The 21975-nt window shown below is 38.4% G+C and overlaps 1 protein-coding gene across 1 annotated transcript in view; it reads right to left on the reverse strand.

The window, feature by feature from the left end:
- Positions 1-14704: 14704 nt before the first annotated feature.
- Positions 14705-21975, reverse strand: part of LOC122119864 (vomeronasal type-2 receptor 116-like) — a 29113-nt gene continuing 21842 nt past the window's right edge. The window contains exons 6-10 of the mRNA XM_042693932.1: positions 20828-21116; positions 18879-19682; positions 17583-17810; positions 16525-16648; positions 14705-15618 (exon numbers count right to left, since the gene is read on the reverse strand). Of these exons, the coding sequence (XP_042549866.1) occupies positions 14705-15618; positions 16525-16648; positions 17583-17810; positions 18879-19682; positions 20828-21116 (2359 nt within the window). The remainder of the gene's footprint in view (positions 15619-16524; positions 16649-17582; positions 17811-18878; positions 19683-20827; positions 21117-21975) is intronic.

Below are 21975 nucleotides of genomic sequence, written 5' to 3' on the forward strand. Positions count from 1 at the left end.
AAGCTGAGACTCTGTGAAGAGGAAAATACTAATGAAATGAATTAGAGGACTATGCAACATGGGAGTAGACACACAGGAAATTCTTATACTTGACAATTGAGAAAAATGATTGCGAAAGGCAACAGTGAAAAGAACTGGAGAAGAGGAATAATAAGACTAAGTTCAAAATAAATAGGGGGAACAAAAACTATGCAAGAAAATTAAAATTTAAATGGCTATCAAAACCACTTGTGACCATTATTCTTAGGAAAATGAGCAATAGACTCTTATTCATTAAAGTAGAAATTCTACAACATTAACTAATATAACAATGGAAAATTCATGTAGATTTGATCAGAACTTTTGTATGCTAATCAAATATACGAGTTTAATCATAAGAAAGCTAATTTCTCCTACTATGACTTTAATCCCTGAAACATGCAGAGTATGTCTATTTGGCATAAACAAGATGTTGTAACACTTTGGGGGAATAGATGCAGCTCAGGAGGCCTCCACTGGAGGCCAAGATGGAAAAGAACTCCACGGTAACCAGGACCTTCCCCTTGGCACTGTGGTAGACAGGCAGGAAGGTGAACCACACACTGCAGAACACCAGCATGCTGAAGGTGAGGAACTTGGCTTCATTGAAGGTGTCAGGCAGGTTCCTGGCCAGAAAAGCCAGGGTGAAGCTGGCCAGGACCAGGGAGCTCAAGTATCCCAGGACACAGTAGAAAGCAGTGAGGGAGCCCTTGTTGCACAGGATGATGATGTGGCCATGTTCAGAGTGGGCATTTGTGTCCAAGAAGGGAGGAGAGGCTTCCAGCCAGAGTCCACAAAGGGTCACCTAGATGAGGGTGCAGAGGGAGATGGATGAAGTTAGGAGCCCCTGATACCAGCAGCCACCTCATCCTTCTCCCTCGAGAAATGGAGTTGAAGGCCAGGACCACAATCAATCACTGTTTTGGCCAACACTGTGGAAACAACCACAGTGAAGACAAGTCCAAATATGATCTGCTCCAGGATGCAGGTGACTGTGTTGGGATGGCCAATGAAGAGCAAGGAACAGAGGAAACAGAAGATTAGAGAGATCCGCAAGATGTAGCTGAGAGTCCGGTTATTGGTCTTGACAGTGGCGGTGTCTTGGTGTTTGACAAATATCCCAAGAACAGCAGCAGTTAGCATAGAGAAGCAGAGAGCCATGCAGGCCAGATCCATGCCCAAGGGATCTCCAAAAGCCAGGAAACTTGCATCGTCTCAGGAGGCACTGGTTTGTCTGTGTGTTGGCATGCTGATGTTCTGCACACTTCACACAGTGCTCCATATCTGGTGGAAAGTGTAAATTCATTAGTTTTTGTTGTGAACTTCTTTTACTTCAAGAAATTAGGAAATTGATAATATTACATGTAATCCTACCATGTCATTATTAAATATCATAAATACACTTTTATTTCTTTTCTAAACCATAACCTCCTTCCATTTCTGTCTTCTTTTTTATTCTGGCTTTTTTCTTCAACTTTTTATTTCCTTCAGTGATTTTCACATGTTTTGGTAATGTGCCACTTGGGGCATTCTTATCTCCTAACAACAACTTCCTACACTTTGTGGTAACTCTTATTAACAGTTAGAACTGTGCCCCGTGTTCCAATCCAATTCAAAATTGTAAATAATACAGCTTACCTTATTGACATGTGTTTGTAAAACATTAATTTTATTCCTGTTCCATTTCCTTGAATTCATGTCATTCAATTTTTCTCTCCACCTCATTTGTGTAGCAGAGAAACCACTCTTGGACAGGTTAAAGTCACATGTGCTTCTTAAGGGGAATCCACCTTTCTGAATACTTATTCTGTACAACAAGCAGTTCTTTTTTCGCTTTAACTTTTCTGTCAGTTGTGGGCCTTGAACTGTGGGCTTGGTCACTCTCCCTGCACACTTCATCTCAAGGCAAGCACTCTACCGCTTGAGTCACAGCACCCCTTCCAGTTTTCTAGTGGAAACTTCCTTGCCAAGGCTGGCTTTGAACCATGATCCTCAGATCTCAGCCTCCTGAGTAGTTAGGATTATAGGCATGAGCCACTGGAGCCCAGCTCCCTTGTTGTTTTTTTGGTAATACATTTTTTTAATTGTAAAGATACTGTACAGAGAAGTCACGGTTACATGATTAAGGTAATGAATATGTTCCTATCTAGCATTGTTTTTCCCCTATCATCCCTTCCCACCCCCCCAGTCACAGTCCGAAGCAGAGAGAAATAAAGATGTGGAAGATATATGTTTCCTGTGTGAAAAATTGCAAATTTTAATGTAAGCACAGTCATAATATGAGTTGTGTTTGCTTTCATGTTTGGGTTTACACTTAACTATTCATGATAAGAGGAATTTCTGGAACTAAGTTAGCCTGTAATAGAGTAAAAAATATTACTAAAATATGTAATTCAAGGCCATGATCTATTACATTTCAACAAGCAATACTATCACTTGTCAAAGTTAAGTTACTAACAGAGCAAAGGAAAAACTGCTGTGAAATCATAATGTCCAAGTTTTTCATTGACTTGGTTGGTTGAAGAAAACTGAGGAGAGACGACAAATTTCTTTGTAAGTCACAGACTTACATGTGTCATTAGCAATCTCATTCTCTGGGCAAGGGGTACAATCAAAGCAACAGGCAGCCTGTCCATCATGAGGAGACTTCCTGAATCCAGGCCCACAATTCTCACTGCAGACAGAGCGAGGAGTCTGAGGAAAATCAAGTATGCCAGTAGCTCTTCAAACATACATAGCTAGTGCTCCAAAAAATCCATTGTTTTAAAGAATCAAATTATTATGCACAATGCTTCTATGTAACTAAGTGCAGTCAAATAATTGAATTGTGTTATCAATTCCCATCATTCCTAAGGAATTATGTGCTACAACCTTGATTTCTAGCCTGTTGAAATATACAACCATGTGGGATCTTTGAAAGGGTGAAACCTATGATGAGGAAGTAAGTCCCAGTTTACAACCCTACAGAACTTTCTTAAATTCATGTCATTCTATGTTGTCTCCAACTCATCTGTGACATGGGCAAAAGCCAGGATGATCACTTCCATTTTATAGGCCCAACATATTTTCCTCTTAGGTTTCCAGTGGCCATGAAGAATGAATCTTGATACAGGTGCCTTCAATGATTCTTTTCAGCAAAGATGTCTAAATAGCAGGTTAACTAACCATTGACTGAAACCTCTACACTTGGAAACACAACAAAGCTTTCCATCACATAAAGTGATTCTTCAGGTACTTTACAACAATGTAGGAAAACTTGTAGAAAAATACTGTCAATAATTTATGACAATATTCTGAATCAAGAAATAGTATTTAATTTTTCAAAATTTTAATCCTGGGGCTTGAACTGAAGATTTATTTTGAGCATGCTTTGCCTAAGGTTATCATTCCACTAGTTGAGTCACAGCTCCACTTCCAGATTTTTGGTGGTTAATTGGATATAAGAGTCTTACAGGCTTACCTGCTTGTCCAGATGTAAACTATGATACCTTTATCTCAGCTCTCTTAGTAGCTTGGATTTTAGGAGAAAGTTGTTGGCACTCAGCCAGGCATGAATTCAAAGGTCAACTTTTTCTTCAATATATGTTCTTAAAATCATTATGATTACAGCCAACGCACCTCTGTAGATCCTATGGCCCACTCTAACATATCTTCAGATAAAGACAGTTGATTACCATGGAGAACATATGGAGAAAACTTTCCTATTTTCACCGCCAGTTGAAGACCATCTGGAAAATTCCAAATGTTCAGAATGTCATACTCTGGCTCCAATTTCCTTTTCTCATCTAAAATCACTTGCTCTCCAACAGGATTGGAAAAAATGTGTGTTCCTCAGAACATGGAGCAGCTGAAGAGATACATTAGGTTATGAGGAAGTACATCCCAGACATAGGCAGAAAATTTGAATGCAGAAAAGCTCCAAAGCAACAAAGAAATAATCTTATAAATGTGTTAGAAACAATCGCATGAAAGAAAATACAACATTTGAATAATTTATAGAGGAGAAGGGGAAAAACAAATCGTTTAAATAGGGATTCAGTTGGACCCATTGCAACAATGAGAAGTACAAGTCGTTATGTTGAAAACGAACTTTACATCTTTGGTGCGGGGGGGGGGGGGGTGGGCAGAGGGGTTGGTAGGATTGGGTGGGGGGGGTGGGAGGAGGATGGGAAGGTGGGAAGGGATGGGAAGAGGAAACAAAGGAGGAGGCTACAATGCTTGATAAGAAATGTACTCATTATCTTACCCATGTAATTGTAACCTCTCTGTTCAGTATTTTCACAATAAAAAAAGAAAAGAAAAGCTCTAGGGGAGGGGGGGGGAAGGCATAGTAGGAGAAAAACAAAAGACAGGATAAAAATGCTGGACAAGAAATGTACTAATTAGCTTTTTGAAGTAACTGTAACCTCTCTCTACATCGTGTTTACAAGAAAAGAATTCTTTAAAAAGAAAAGCTCCTGATCGCCATTAATATCTCATTATGAATTCAAGAATAGCCCCAAAAACTACTGCCGGACTCCCCCTCCTCCAAATCTATGGAGGAATAAAAGTAATCTTTCTGATTCCTTGTCACTCCTAAAAGGAGTACAAGCCTTTTTTCAAAAGAAACCAATATGACATAGTCATGAATGTGACAATTTTTCCTAGCTACAGTTTAACACAAGCACATTTTTTATGAATGTGTATAGTTTGAACGTGCTAAAAATTTCAATTAAATTTTTATTGTAAAAATACCGTACAGAGGGGTTACAATTACATAAGCAAAATAATGAGTACATTTCTTATCAAGCATTGTTGCCTCCTCCTTTGTTTCCCCTTAGCATCTCTGCCCTCCCATCTTACCCCAAAAAATCATACACCAAGATCAAAGAAGATTCATTTCAGGGATGTAAAGCTGGTTCAATACAAGCAAATCAATTAATATAATTCATCACATCAACAAGAGCAAGAATGAGAACCACGTGGTTATCTCAATAGATGCAGAAAAAGCATTTGACAAGATCCATCACCTCTTTATGATGAAGGTTCTGGAAAAACTAGGAATCCAGGGAACATTCCTCAACACAATAAAGTCTGTATATGACAAACTAATAGCCAGCATTATACTTAATGGTGAAAAACTAAAGCCATTTTCTCTTTACTCAGGAATGAGACAAGGATATCCACTCTCTCCACTTCTCTTCAATTTAGTATTAAAATGCCTAGCTACAGCAATAAGACAAGAAACAAACATAAAAGGGATACAAATAGGTAAAGATGAAGTAAAACTCTCCCTCTTTGCAGATGACATGACCTTGTATTTAAAGAATCCCACAGACTCCACTTCCAACCTACTCAAGCTGATTCAAAATTTTGGCAAAGTAGCAGGGTATAAAATTAACCCTCAAAAATTAGTGCATTTTCTGTATGCCAACAACGAGAAAAGAGTGGCTGAAATCAGGAAAGTCACTTCATTAGTAACAATCCCACAAAAAAAAATATCTAGGAATTAAGTAACCAAAGAAGTGAAGGACCTCTATGATGAAAACTTTAAAAACCTGAAAAAGGAAATCAAAACAGGGCATAGAAAGTGGCAAAAACTCCCTTGATCCTGGATTGGAAAGATCAACATCGTGAAAATAGCAATATTTCTCAAGGCAATCTACAAAGTCAATGTGATACCTATTAATATTCCAACTTCATTCTTCAAGGAAATAGAAGAGGCAATCCAAAAATTCATATGGAACAATAAAGACCCTGAATACAATAATGATCCTTAACAGAAAGAACAGTGCTGGAGGGATATTAATACCAAATTTTAATATCCAGTACAAAGCCACAGGACCAATGGAATAGAATTGAAAACCCAGAAATGAACCTACAGACCTATATCCATATAATCTTCGATAAGGGAGCTAAAAAAATAAAATGGAAGAAAGACAGTTTCTTCAGTAAATTGTGCTGGAAAAATTGGTTAATCACTTGTAGAAAAGTAAAGCTAGATCCTTATATATCACCCTGCACCAGAATCAACTCCAAATGGATCAAAGACCTCAGAGTCAAAGCTGACACTCTGAAAACATTACAGGATGCAATAGAAGAAACCCTAGGTCTCCTTGGCACAGGCTAAAATTTTCTTCATAGAGACCCAGAAAGACAACAAATCAAAGAAAGGTTGGACAAATGGGATTGCATGAAATTGCAAAGCTTATGCATGGCAAAGGATATAGCTAGCAAGATCAATAGAAAACCCACAGATTGGGAGAAGATCTTCACTAGCCATAAAACAGACAAGGGTCTCATATCTAAAATATACATAGAACTCAAAAAATTAAATCACCCAACAACAATTCCTCAAAGAAACAACTGCCCAATAAATAAGTGGGTTAAATACTTAAAGAGAAACTTCTCTGAAGAAGAAAGAAGGATGGCAAATAGACACATGAAGAAATGCTCAAGCTCCCTAGCTATAAAAGAAATGCAAATCAAAACAACTCTGAGATACCCCCTCATCCCAGTTAGAATGGCTATAATCAAGAACTCTAATAACAACAGATGCTGGAGGGGAGGTGGACAGAAGGGAACCTCACTGCATTGTTGGTGGGAGTGTAAACTTGTTCAACCACTTTGGAAAGCAGTATGGAGGTTCCTCAAAAGACTCCACATAGAGCTCCACTACGACCTAGCAATCCCACTTTTGGGCATTTACCCAAATGATCAGAAACAAGACCACACTAAGGCTACCAGCATGACTATGTTTATTGCAGCATTATTTACTATAGCTAAGATATGGAACCAACCGAGATGCCCCTCAGTAGATGAATGGATCAAGAAAATGTGGTATATATACACAATGGACTTCTATGCCTCCATCAGAATAAATGACATTGTCCCATTTGTTAGGAAATGGAAAGGCTTGGAAAAAATTATATTAAGGGAAGTAAGCCAGGCCCAAAGAAAAATAGGTCCCATGGTTTCCCTTATTTGCAATAACTAGTATATCTGAGGATGAGCAGAACAGCAATGAAGTCATGCAAAAAAAAAAAGAGAGAAAAAAGTGAAAAGAATAATAAAAAAGACCAAAAGGTCTAAAGAGATTTAAAAAAGCATGCGCACACACACACACACACACACACACACACACACACACACACACACACACACACACACACACACACCTACATCTAAAATAAAAATTATGAAAGAAAATAAAGATTAATAGAAAACAATTTTAAAAAAAGCAAAAATTCAAAATTAAAACATTTATAAGATTATTTCTTTGTTGCTTTGTATGTCCCTCCTCCACAGTAACCCCTGCTTTCGCTGTATTTGATGTCTGTATAATTTGTGGAGGGGAAATGTAGAAGTCGTTATGTTGAAAACGAACTTTACAACTTTGGTGGGGAGGGAAGCAGGGAGGATGGGTGGGGCGGGGGTGGGGGCAGGAGGGAGGATGGGAAGGGATGGGAAGGGGAAACAAAGGAGGAGGCTACAATTCTTGATAAGAAATGTACTCATTATCTTGCCCATGTAATTGTAACCTCTCTGTACAGTATTTTCACAAAAAATAAAAAAAAATTTAAGAAAGGTTCAAAAAAAGAGTTCTTTGATTTTTTTTGGTCGGGGGTGTGGGGAATTGGAAGATCCTGTATCTCCACTGTGTCTCTAACCAGTCTCTTGATGGAGTTTGTGGTCGGCTTGTGGTGTTTTGTTTTCCTGTGGCTTGATTCATTTCTTAAGTCAGTTTGTGTGAGTAGGCCGAAAAATGCTCTGTGTAACCAAGGATTTTGTGATCCTCCTCCCAGGCTAGTTCAGTGGGAGTGAGATCTGCTTTGAGTATCACAAAAGAGGGAGATGGCTGTTTCCTCTAATTTGGAGATGCTGTGACATGGTTAGGTTCTAGGTAGGGTTAGGGCCTTTCAGCAAACAGTAGCTTTTTCTTGAGGGGCTAGCTCCTGAGACACTCACAGAGCCCAGCCTGGAGCCATTCTCAGGGTTTATGTTTATTGAATTTCAATTGATTGTCTAGGCTGGTGTAGGGAGGGATAGCCTCTGGCTCTGTTTACCCAGTGAAGAAAGTCACTCCTCTGGGGTGGAGTGTCCTTTGCCTGGGCTGGGTGACTTTCCCCTGAGTGAGCTGAGCCTGGCAGGTCAGGTCAGGTTCCTGTGATCTGCTAAATGACTCTTGTTTTCTTCCAAGGCCTAAGTTGGACCTAGCTGCTCAACTGGGCCTTTGTCAGTATCAAAGGTGGAGATCTCTGGTGGTGGGAGAGGGGCAGCCTTCCCTCCTCTGGTCTCTGAGGAGTGAGGATATCAGGGTTCTACTCACAGCGCCTTGGTTCCTGGGCTGTCTCTGGTGTGCGATCTGCAGGAGGAAGATACCTGCTCCTTGTCAGTTCTTGCTGGTGTTGAGTAGAATCCTCTCCCCTGCTGATCTGGTGCCTTTGTCCTGGACTCTCTCTGTTGTAGGTATGGTAGCTACAGCTGCCATTGCCCCCACAGCTGCTGCACCCGAGGCAACCAACAAGTGCTCAGACCTGTCTCCTCCTGGGTTTTCCCTCTCTGTCCAAACTCTCTGTATTGTGATCACACTTGGTGTGATTCTCTAGGCTAGGACTGCTCACTGGAACCCTAAAACTTCTCCTAGACATATACTCGTTATTGCACATAAGGGAAACCTTAGGACCTATGTTGCTTTGGTTCTGGCTTACTTCACTTAATATAATTGTTTCCAAGTCTTTCCATTTCCTAACAAATGGGGCAATGTCATTCTTTCTGATGGAGGCATAGAATTCCATGTATTTATATACCATGTATTTTTTTATCCATTCATCTACTGAGGGGCATCTGGGTTGGTTCCATATCTTAGCTATGGTAAATAATGCTGCAATAAACATAGTTGTGCTGGTAGCTTTAGAGTGGTCTTGTTTGTGATAATTTGGGTAAATGCCCAAAAGTGGGATTTCTGGGTCATAGGGAAGCTCTATGTGGAGTCTTTTGAGGAACTTCCATACTGCTTTCCAGAGTGGTTGAACAAGTTTACACTCCCAGCATCAGTGCAGTAGTGTTACCTTTTGGCCATATCACCTCCCGAATATGTTATTAGATTTCTTTTTTTAAAATGTCTTTTATTGTAAATGTGCTGTAAGAGTGCTTACAGTTAACTATATAAGCAAGACAATGAGTACATTTCTTGTCGAGCATTATTATCACTTCCCTGATTATAGCCATTCTAAGTGGGGTGTGATGGAATTTCAATATTGTTGTTGTTTAAATATTTTTATTGTAAAGATACTGTACAGAGGGGTTACACTTATATGAGTAAGGTAATGAGTATATTTCCTATCGAGCATTGTTATTCCCTCCTTTGTTTGTTCCCTACCATCCATTCCTATGCCACTGCCCCACCTCCTCCCTACCTACCCGAAATTGTAAAGTTCTTTTTCAACACAGTGTCTTTGTTCATCTCATTGCTACAAAAGGTCAACCTGTATCCTTATTCCAGCATTTTGTTATTTCCCTTCCCCTCCCCAAATTAGAAAAATGTATATACAAGATGCAGGTCACCAGAATCAAATACAATGGAAACAGGGGTTATACCATGAGGGAAGAATATACAAAAGAAATAAAAAAAAAATCACATAATACATTTTAAACAACAGCGACAAGGAAAAAGCCTCGTGTCGCTATCTTGAGGTTAATTTTGCTAAGCATCATCTTATATGGCCATATTTACATAGCTTTTCAACTTTTCTGCTTGTCTTATAAGATTATCCTAGATGTATACTAGTTACTACAAATAAATGAAACCATGGGACCTATGTTTTGTTGGGTCTGGCTTACTTCACTTAATATAATTTTTCCCAAGTCTTTCCATTTCTTAACAAATGGGGCAGTGTCATTCATTCCAGTAGAGGCACAGAATTCCATTATATATATACACACACATATATGTACATATTATACATATGTATATGTATAATGTACTATACATATACATATGTATAATATGTACATATATGTGTGTATACATATACCACATTTTCTTGATCCATTCATCTACTGAGTGGCATCTGGGTAGTTCCATATCTTAGGTATAGTGAACAATTCTGCAATAATCATATTTGTGCTTGTAGTTTTAGTTTGGGCCTTGTTTGTGATCATTTGGGTAAATGTCCAGAAGTGGGATTGCTGGGTAATAGAGGTCTAGGTGTAGTCTTTTGAAGAATCTACATATTGCTTTCCATTGTGGTTGAAGAAGTTTACCCTCCCACCAACAGTGCAGTAAGGTTCCCTTTTGGAAACATCCCCTCGAGCATCTGTTTTTACTAGATTTCTTGATTATAACCATTCTAACTAGTGTGAGGTGGAATCTTGATGTTTTGATTTTGATATTTTATGGTCAGAGAGGTTGTGCATTTCTTTGTGTGTCTACTGGATATTATTATTTCTTCTTTAGAGAAGTCTCTCTTTAAATGTTTAGCCCACTTATTAATGGGGTGCTTGTCTCTTCGAAGATTTTGGGGTATTTTTGGATTTAATTTTTTGAGTTCCAAATATATTGTAGTTATGAATCCCTGGTCTGTTGTCTGGCTAGTGAAGATCTTCTCCCAGTCTGTGCACTTTCTGTTGATCTTGCTAACTATATCCTTTGCCATGCAGAAGCTCTGTAGTTTCATACAATCCCATTTGTCCAACCGTTCTTTGATGTGTGTGTTTCCCTAAAGTCTGTTCTTGTGCCAGTACCAAGCCATTTCAATTACTATGGCTTTGTAGTAGAGTTTGAAGTTTGGTATTGATATTTCTCCAGCACTCTTCTTTCTGCTAAGCATTAGTTTGACTATTTGGGATCTTTCATTGTTACATATGAATTTTTGGTTTGCTTCTTCTATTTCATTGAAGAATGAGTTTGGGATATTGATGGGTATTGCATTGAAGTTGTAGACAGCCTTTGGCAGTATTGCCATTTTCATGATGTAAATCCTCCCAATCCAGAGCATGGGAAGTTTTTCTACTTCCTGAGTTCTGCTTTACAGTTTTCTGACTTTTATCCAGTTTTATCACCCTTGAGTGTGCATATGTATGAGTGGGCATGGGGGACTCCTTTGTCAAATTGATTTTGAGGTCATCTGATCTGTGTTGTTGGCTTTAATTGTTTTAGTTTGGGCAAGTACAACGCTGAGTATGTGAGTAGGTCTCTCTACTAATTTGTGTTGTAATCACTCCTGCATTACTCTTTTTGCTTCAGATCGCTTTGGTTTTGTTTTTTTTTTTTTAATGCCTTTGTATGATTTTTTGGACTGGATTTTCAGTTTTATGAAGAGTGACTTTGTGATTTCTTATAAGGATTGCTTTAAATCTATATATCCTTTTGTGTGATACAGATGTTTTCACAATATTCCTTTTCCCAAACCATGACCAATGGAGATATTTTATTTCTTTGTATGTGTTGCTTTGTTGGATTTCTTGGCAGATGTCTTTGAATTCCTTGGTTAGTTTATTCCTAGGTATTTCAGATACTTTGTGTTTGGAAGTGGAAGTTGATGATTTTCCTGACTTCTTCCTCAGTCTGGTGCTTCCTATTTTGTAGACTTGGCTGAATGTGTTTAACTTGATTTTGTGATTATTTTTTAAAATAGCACAATTTTCAGTCCATTTCTTGAAAGTGACAGTTTTAAGGCATTGGGTGACATTTGATAGATTTTACTGCCAAATTGAATCTATTAGCACCCATTTTCCAGCATAGAAGCTCAATGTGATCTTCAATGAAGGTTTTAGAGGTCTGAGCCCTTAGCCCCCCAGACTCACACAGCTTTTGCCAAGCAGAAACTCATTAGTTTAAGGCAATCACATTTATCTGGCCTTTCTTTGATTTGTTGTGTTTCTGGACCTTTACTTAAATTTTGACCTGTGCCAAAAAAACCTTAGTACTTCTGGTAATATTGTACAAAAATATGGTCTGACATTGAGGTCTTTGATCCATTTGGAATTGGCTCTAGTACAAGGTGATACATAAGGATCCAACTTCAGTTTTCTGCATGTGTATAGTCAATTCTTCTAGCATCATGTGTTGAAGAGGCTGTCTTGTTGTTTACTCTCTTATCAGAGTTTAGATGGCCATAGGTCTTTTTGATCGAGCTAGTCAATATATGTTGTTTAATTGGAGGTTCATTAATATTGAGAGTTAGGACTGAGTAGTTCCTGCCATGTTATCCATTTTCTTAGGTGCTATGCCCTCTCCTTTCTTACTATATTTATCGGGTTCTCTGATATGGTTTTCTCTGTCAATATTGTGTTCTTGTTGGTTTTCTATATGCAGAATGTCTGAGTATTTTTTTGTAATTCTGGTTTGGTGGAGATCAATTGTTTCCATTTTTCTTGTTGTGGATGGTTTTTATTTGTCACCAACCAGATGCAAGCACGCTAGGTCTGGACCAAGAGTCTGCCAGTCCAGGGCCACACCCCTACCTCTATGGGAAGTAGAAACTAGCTGGGGACAAGTAAGATGCCAGCCTAGGATACAAGTGAAGACAATCTCCTGCACCAGCCCGTGGGAGCCCGTCCCTTCTGAGGCCAACATCTGCCAGCCAAGGACTGGTGCAGAGACAATCTCCCATTAAAGCATAGTGGGGACCAGTGCCTTCCTTCCCAGATATCAAGTGATATCTGGGTGCTGGAAGGCTGCTCCCGGCCCCTCAAGAAATAGATGCCAATTCATGACCAGGGGCATACTGAGTAACCCCCAGTAGGCATCAGCCTACCCCAGACACATACCAGACCAAACACTAGTCGGCTATGCCCCACATACTGCAAACATAGTCCAGAATTCCAATCCATTTTTACATTCCTATCATAGCTGTTATTTCGTGCATGCACCACTGTGGACACTAACACTAAGATGTTAGTGCCTGATTGGAACTCGGATTCCTTCCATCTCTACTTCTTACAGAGCTGAGATGACAGATTTCTGCCATCCTACCCCAAAATTTTTTGCCTCTCCTGGGTTCAGACAAGGCTCTTCACATTCTTACTATGATTATAGATGTTCTTGATTGCTTTTGGATTAGGATTATTGTTTTTCTGTTCCTGCAAAAAAATGCCCAGCAATTTTTCAGGGAAATAGCATTAAATCTGTAGGGCACTTCTGGGAACATATCCACATTCATAGTTTTAATCCTGCCAGTTTGTGCACATAAGAATTCTTTCTGTTTTCTGTTTTTCCAATTTCTAACTTCAAAGCTTTAACATTCAGTGCAGAGGTCTTTTACAGAAACTCCATTAGGCTTTGAATCCTATATTCTTTTTGTAAAGCTGACAGTTCAATTATGAGTTTGTGTTTACTTTACTTAATGGATTAAAAATTAAGTTTAGTCAGGCGAGGGGGCTTAGGCTTGTAATCCTAAATACTCAGGAGGCTGAGATATGAGGATCACGTTTCAAAGCCAGCCATGGCAAGAAAGTCCATGAGACTCTTTTTTGTTTTTTTTTTTTTTGGTCGGTCCTGGGGCTTGAACTCTGGGCTTGGGCGCTATCCCTCAGCTCTTCAGCTCAAGGCGAGTGCTTTACTGTTTGACCCACAGGACCACTTCTGGCTTTCTAGTGATTTATTGATAAAAGTCTAACGGACTTTCCTTTCCCGGGCTGGCTTTGAACCATGATCCTCAGATCTCAGCCTCCTGAGTAGGTAGGATTACAGACGTGAGCCACCAGGGCCTGGCTTTCCATGAGACTCTTATCTCTAATAAAACACCAGAAAACCACATGTGGCACTGTGGCTCAAATGGTAGAGTGCTCCTCTTGAGCTGAAGAGCTGAGCAACAATGCCCAGGCCCATAATTCAAGCCCCACGAACAAAAACAAAAAAATTAAATTTAGGTCAAACAGACCAAAGAGAAGTTATTTTTTCCAACTGTAGGGAGACTGACTTTTAAATTTAATTTTTGTATTACTTTAAATTTTCAAGTGTATATGGTAAATATGGATTTCATTATGATAGTTTTATAGGGCATATGAAGTCTGATGCATCTTTATCCATTACTTTTATTTCCTCTAAAACATTAAATTATCCTAATGACCTGCAGTATTTTATTTTCATACATGCATACAAAATCTCTAATATTCCCTGTTTAAATGATTTGTTTTTACCCTTCCCCTCCACAAATTATACCAACATCAAATACAGTGAAAGCAGGGGTTTTACCATAGGGGAGGGACATACAAAGCAACAAAGAAATCATCTTATAAATACGTTAGAAACAATCCTATGAAAGAAAAAAATTTGAATATTTAACTTGGGGTTCATTTCCCTAATATCAACTTATCTGACCTTTTCTGCTTGACTCAATCATATACTAGTTATTGCAAATAAGGGAAACGATGGGACCTATGTTTCTTTGGACCAGGCTTACTTCACTTAATATAATTTTTCAGACAGGAAATTCTTATACTTGATAATTGAGAAAAATGATTGAGAAAGGCAACAGTGACAATAAATGGAGAAGAGGAATAATAAGATTTATGTCTAAATAAATAGAAGGAACCAAAACTATTCAAGAAAATTTACCACCACTTTTGACTACTACTAGTAGGAAAATGAACAATAGATTCTTATTTATTGAAGTAAAAATTTCACAAACTAACATTGCAAAATTATTGTAGATTTGATCAGGCAAATTGTATGCTCATCAAATATATGAGTTAAAGAAAGTTATTTTCTCCTACTATGACTTTTATCCCTGAAACCATGCAGAGTATTTCTATTTGACATTAACATGATGTTGTAACACTTTGGGGCAAAAATGCAGCCTAGGAGCCCTGCCCCAGAGGCCAAGATCGAGAATACCTCCACAGCCACCATGACCTTCCCCTTGGCACTGTGGTAAACAGGCAGGAAGGTGAGCCACACACTGCAGAACACCAGCATGCTGAAGGTCAGGAACTTGGCTTCATTGAAGGTGTCAGGCAGGTTCCTGGCCAGAAAAGCCAGGGTGAAGCTGGCCAGGGCCAGTGTGCCCAGGTATCCCAGGACACAGTAGAAGGCAGTGAGGGAGCCCTTGTTGCACAGGATGATGATGTGACCATGTTCAGAGTGTGCATCTGTGTCCACAAAGGGAGGAGAGGTTCCCAGCCAGAGTCCACAGAGGGTCACCTGGATGAGGGTGCAGATGGGGATGATGAAGTTAGGAGCCCCTGAAACCAGCAACAACCTCATCCTTCTCCCTGGGGAAGTGGCCTTGAAGGCCAGGACCACAATCACCGTTTTGGCCAGCACTGTGGAAACAGCCACAGTGAAGACAACCCCAAATGTGATCTGCTGCAGGATGCAAGTGACGGTGTTGGGACGACCAAGAAAGAGCAAGGAACAGAGGAAACAGAAGATGAGGTTGATGAGCAAGATGTAGCTGAGTGTCCGGTTATTGGCTTTAACAATGGCAGTGTCTTGGTGTTTGACAAACATGCCAAGAACAGCAGCAGTTTGCATAGAGAAGCAGAGAGCCATGCAGGCCAGAGCCATACCCAAAGGATCTCCAAAACCCAGGAAACTTGCCTCTCTCAGGAGGCACTGACTTCTCTGTGCGTTGGCATACTGATGATCTGCACATTTCACACACTGGCTCATATCTGGTGGGAAGTATAAACTACCATTAGTTTTTGTTGTGAACTTCTTTTACTTAAGAAAATTAGGAAATTGATGCCTTAGATACAATCCTACCATGTCATTATCAAGTATCATAAACATATTTTATTTTTTTGTAAACTGTAACCTCCTGCCATTTCCACATTCTTCTTTATTTGGAATTTTTCTTCAACTTTTTATTTCCTTCAGTTATCAAATGTGTTTGTAATGTGCCATTTGGGGCATTCTTATCTCTTAATGATTTTCTACATTTTGTGCTATCACCTACTAATAGTTAGAACTGCCTTGTTTTGAAATCCAGTTGAAAAACATAAATAATACGCTTACAATTTTCAACATATCTTTCTAAAACATTAATTTTCTCCCTGTGGCATATCCTTGAATTCATGGCATTCTATTTTTCTGGCCACTTCATCTGTGGAGTAGAGAAACCACTCTTGGACGGCTTATAGTCATGCTCACTTCTTAAAGTGAATCCACCTTTCTGAATACTTATTCTGTGTCACAAACAGTTCTAGGGAGAGAAATATAGATGTGAAAGATATATGTTTCCTGTGTGAAAAATTGTAATGTTTTAAATGTAAGCACTGTCTTAACAAGAGTTGTTTCCTTTCATGTTAGGGTTTACACTTGTCTTAACCCTTAGTGATACGAGGAATATCTGTAGCTAAGTTTGCCTGCAATAGAGTAGAAAATATCGCTAAAATATGTAATTCAATGCCATGATCTATCACATTTCAAGTAGCAATACTACCACGTATCAAAATTAAGTTATTAACAGAGAGAAGGAAAAAGGGCTCTGTAATCATAATGCACAAGTTTTGCATTGACTTGGTTGATTGAGGAAAACTGAGGAGAGATGAAAATGTATTTGTAAGTCATGGACTTACCGGTGTCATTAGCGATCTCATTCTTTGGGCAAGGGGTACAATCAAAGCAACAGGCAGCCTGTCCATCCTGAGGAGACTTCCTGAATCCAGGCCCACAACTCTCACTGCAGACAGAGCGAGGAGTCTGAGGAAAATCAAGTATGCCAGTAACTCTTCAAACTTACATAGCTAACACTCCAAAAAATTCCATTGTTTTAAAGAATCAAATTATTACACATAATGTTTTTATGTAACTAAGTGCAGTCAATTAATTGAATTGTGTTATGGATTCCATATCCCATATTTCCTAAGGAATTATGTGCTACAACCATGATTTCTAGCCTGTTGAACTATAGAACCATATGGGATCTTGAAAAGCATGAAACTGATGGTGAGGAAGTAAGTCCTAGTTTACAACCCTACAGAACTTTCTTAAATTCATGTCATTATATATTGTCTTCTACTCATCTGTGATATGAGGAAAAGCCAGGATGATCACTTCAATTTTATAGGCCCAACACATTTTCCTTTTATTTTTCTAGAGGCCATGAAGAATGAATCTTGATACAGGCGCCTTCAATGATTCTTTTCAGCAAAGATTCCTCAATAGCAGGTCAACTAACCATTGAATGAAACCTCTACATATGGAAACACAACAAAGCTATCCACCACATAAAGTGATTCCTCAGGTAGTTTACAACAATAAGAAACCTCGTAGAAAACTCCTGTCTATAACTTATGACAATATTCTGAACCAAGAAGTTAGAAGGTATTTATTTTTTTTCTTAGTTTTGATCCTGGAGCTTGAGCTCAAATCTAGGCACTGGCCTTGAACATGTTTTGCTCAAAGTTATCATTCCACTACTTGAGCTACAGCTCCACTTTCAGATTTTTGGTGGTTAATTGGAGATGAGTCTTACAGACTTTCTGGCTTGTCCAGATGTAAACTGTGATACACAGCTCTCTGTGTAGCTAGGATTGTAGGAGAAAGTTGTTGACATTCAGCCAGGTATAAATTGAAAGGATGACTTTTCTTCCATATATGTTCTCAAAAATCATTATGATTAGAGCCAACCTACCTCTGTAGTTCCTATGGCCCACTCTAACATATCTTCAGATAAAGACAGTTGTTTACCATGGAGAGCATATGGAGAAAACTTTCCTATTTTCACCTCCAGTTGAAGACCTTCTGGAAAATTCCAAATGTTCAGAATGTCATACTCTGGCTCCAATTTACTTTTCTGATCTAAAATCACTTGCTCTCCAACAGGATTGGAAAACTGGATGTTCCTCAGAACACGGAGTAGCTGAAGAGATAAATCATGTTATGATGAAGTATATCCCAGAAATAAGGCAGAAAATTTGAATTAAGAAAAGCTGCAGGCAAGGTGGGAGAGGGAAGGGATAGTAGGAGCAAAAAAGGAGAAAGTAAAAATGTTCACAAGAAATGTACTAATTACTTTACTGATGAAAGTGTAACCTCTCTGCACAAGAAAAGAATTTTTTAAAAAAGAAAAGTTCCTGATCTCCTTTAATCTTTTATTCTGAATTTAAGAACAGCACTAACAACTACTGCAGGAACTCCAAAAAACCTATGGATGAATAAAAATAATCTTTCTGAACTCACGTCACTCCAAAAAAAAGTACAATCTTTTTTTTCAAGAGAAACCAATATGACATGGTCATGAATGAGAACATTCTCAGTTGTCTAGTTACAGTTTTACACAAGGACTTTTTTTTAATGAATGTGTGTAGTTTGAGCTTGCTAAATTATTTCTAAAATTGAATGAAACTAGATGAAAAATATATGGAAAATTCCGTTCAGCAGGTCATTCTTTGCTATTTCTAAGGAAATGTATAGGGGAAAACTGAATTTACAATTTTCTAAACATTAGCTATGGAATGTTGAGGATATTTGTACTAATCAAACTCATAAGCTGGCTGCCAGAGGCTCATGGATTTAATTCAAGCTACTCAGGGGACAGATTTGAGCTTCAAATCCAGACTGGGCTTAAAAGTCCATGAAAGTTGTTGCCAATAAACTCTGAAAAAGATAGAAGTATTGGTGTGCCTCAAGTGGTAGAACACTATCCTTGAGCACAAAGAGACCCAGAGACAGCACTCATCCCTAAACTCAAGTCCAGAGGCAGCAATAAAAAAATCAATTTACAAAATCATAGAATACACTTTATTCTTTATACAGTGTTATCTTATCAACATATGATCCCAGGTTTAAAGTACCTCATAGACATTTAAATGTAAACAAATTCCTGGGTTTGTCAAAAGCATCTGAAATATTTAATTTCATAGAATAAGACATATTTCAGGAAGTGCCTTTGCTAATTGTACATGCCATCCAATATAGATGAAATTACCTGTGCATGGAAAGGTACTATCCCTTTTCTAATTCCCATTGTTTGAACTTCTATATGATGAAGAAGCATTTCATGGAGAGCATGGGCCACAGCATATGCAGAGTTGTATATATTGTAACTGTGTCCAGACATAGTCATGTCAAAAATATGCCCAGGCAACCAATCCAAAGAGGCGTTATGAAGACAATTGTCCCAGGCTACACAGTCAGACACAGCAGCTGAGCAATTAAAAGAGAGAAACCACATCCTAGCAAGAAAAATATCTTCTGGGTATTTGAAAGGGTTAACTGCCTTGACAAAATCTGTGAATCCAGAAACATCTGTATGATGGTGTGAAAAAATAAGAGGAACATGCGGTGAACCTAACAAGAAATATCTTCTTTTCAGGGCAAATTCCCACTGTGAGTTCATGATACAAACTTTGCCATTTGTTAAAAGTTGCTCAATACCTATTATTAAAATTATTAGTGAATCATTATCACCAAGTATGATGAGGACATTTGCTGATTTATTTATCTCATTATAACCTGCCATGGCTTTGAATATATGTGATATTAATTGGCTAGAGATCACTAGCTCATAGGCTACACAAACTCTGTTCTTGGTCATCTCTTCTTTCAATTCAGCAAGAACCCACAAATCATTCTCATTTTGTAAATTCAACAGTCCCACCCAGTTCCAGCCGAAGTGAAGCAGTAAGGAGACGATGGCTGTGGCTACTGATGTGTCCTTTGGGGCCATCTGATACAGAGCTGGAAACTTGTGATGGTCACTCAGGACATGAACAAATGACCCAAAGGTAAGCTGAAGGGAAACAAAATTGGATGCTTTATGAATTAGAGGCTTGCCATTCATCAAAATTTAAGTCTTGATATATGTGAGAAGGCAGTTAAAGCATGTAGAATATAGGTTTAATTTTCCTTTAGAAAAATAATTTGCCCTAGAGGAGTTGTACAGCATATGAATTTATAAAATGTCTCTTTATCTTTGTCACTAATTTTTATCAACTCTTCCCATCTATATCAACCCCACCCACTTCCTGAGTTTTCTAATTCCATATATGTACATTGAATATTAAGTTGTTTTCCACACTCATCCATTCCTTGTTCCTCTCATGTTTTTCCTCATCTTCATCCACCCATCTCAGACAAGATATGCTTCAGCTTTCTTGTGTTTCCTTTTTCTACTGTAAGTAGATAGAACACAGGCTGGAGTTCCACCATCATATGTATACAATGCTTTAGTCAGATTGATCAGGTATACACATAAGAGGCTATGTGTGTGTTTCATATTTATTTCATTTTACATGTTCATATTTTAGCTTTAGCTCTCACATACATGAGAACACATTTCCAATTTCCCAATCTGAGCCTGACTTATTTCATTTAATATAATATCTTGTGTGTGTGTGTGTGTGTGTGTGTGTGAGAGAGAGAGAGAGAGAGAGAGAGAGAGAGAGCAACTGCACATACATGCAAGTAGAGGGATACAAACTCATGGCCTCATGCACTTTGGTGGATTTTTCTCTCATGATGAGTCTACCACTTTGAGCCATTAATTCACTTTCTGCTAGTTGCTGGTTAATTGCAGATACAAGTTTCCTGAATAGTCTAAATTACAGGAGTAGCCCATCAGTACCCTGCTCAACATATCTTCACACTGCAAAGTCATTTTCCGTTTCCTAATTCTTTTAAAGAATATTGTTGGTCAGGCTTGCAACAGTAAATCATCTACTTGTCTGCTCTAACTCTTCCGTATCCTTTTTGAAACAATGAAAATATCTATATCTATATATTTATATCTATATCTAAAGATCCTACCATTATTGAGTACTTATTCTTTGATACCACAAAAATTTGATAGGTTCGTAAATCTAGTCTCTTCCTATCATTCTTTTCTAACACATGAAATATTAGACATTTTTATATCCTTTTACCCTCTATTTTCACCTGTGGAAATCTGTAGAGTCCCAGCAATGTTCCAATCTGGTCAGATGTTATTCCTAATGGTCCTGTAAGTACTGCTATAGACCTGCTGTCTCTCATACAGGAGTAGTTTGGAATGTTGTACTTCCCAAAGAGCCAAATGAAGGGATTCTTAAACATAGTCCAAGCTCTAATTTGAACATCATAGACTTCAAATCCCAGAGTCAAGTTAATTAAAAGATGAGGGTTTTTGTTGATCTCCTCAATAGCAAAAGCCAAGGCCAACACAAACTGATAGTTCTTGAAGATAAACCTGCATAATGAGCATAGAAATTGAGGAGTATTTAAAAACTTATGACTTGGGTGCAGTAAATCCTTGTTTCTTTACCAATCAATATGTTAAAACATTACTCTCAGTTAGGTTGTATTTTCTTGTGCTTGTATATATGATTAGGTAATGATATGAAGAGAATATGTCATGAATGAGATTCAGATACTTATTTAATCCAAGAGAGAGTTTGCTTTTTCCCTACTTCTACATGCACCAGAACAGAGAGCTGTTGGCTGTTGGATTAGGTTTTAATGAGACAGGAAATATTCTGTTGCCACTGTCTTAGGGCAACTTGCTACACCTGTGCTAAAAATAAATCTTGTGTTTTGAATCATCCAGTTTTTGTTATGTGTTCAGATGGAAGGTCAACCTAACTAATGAATGTTCAATTTAAGAGCAACTTTCAGAAGTAAAATCTTATTTATGGAAGATTCTATTGTAAGCTGTGCTCACAGATCCAGGATATTGAAAAGCTCTTACTGGTATAACAACCAGAACAAGAGCTCAAATGCTAGGTGGGGGAATTGTATTTTTTATGCACCAAAATAAAAGGGATGCATCCAATTCCAAGGAATTCATTATGGAGAGAGGAACCCATGACATGAGGGTTGAGGAGAGAATTGTAAGCAAGCTTTACATTCAAATCCAGCTCCAGCAACTCCACCTCTATTCCCATTATATTTAGGTTGAGAAACTAAAAAGGATCCAGTAGAGCAAAATAAAGAGGATCAAAGTACTGTTCTTTCTTTCTCTGTGTCCTTTCTGTGAATACCAGGGTGTGTGTGTGTGTGTGTGTGTGTGTGTGTGTGTGTGTGTGTGTAGCACTCGTGCATGTGGGCAT

The sequence above is a fragment of the Dipodomys spectabilis genome, unplaced genomic scaffold (assembly GCF_019054845.1).
Source record: "Dipodomys spectabilis isolate Male_0828 unplaced genomic scaffold, ASM1905484v1 ptg000173l, whole genome shotgun sequence".
NCBI lineage: Eukaryota > Metazoa > Chordata > Mammalia > Rodentia > Heteromyidae > Dipodomys > Dipodomys spectabilis.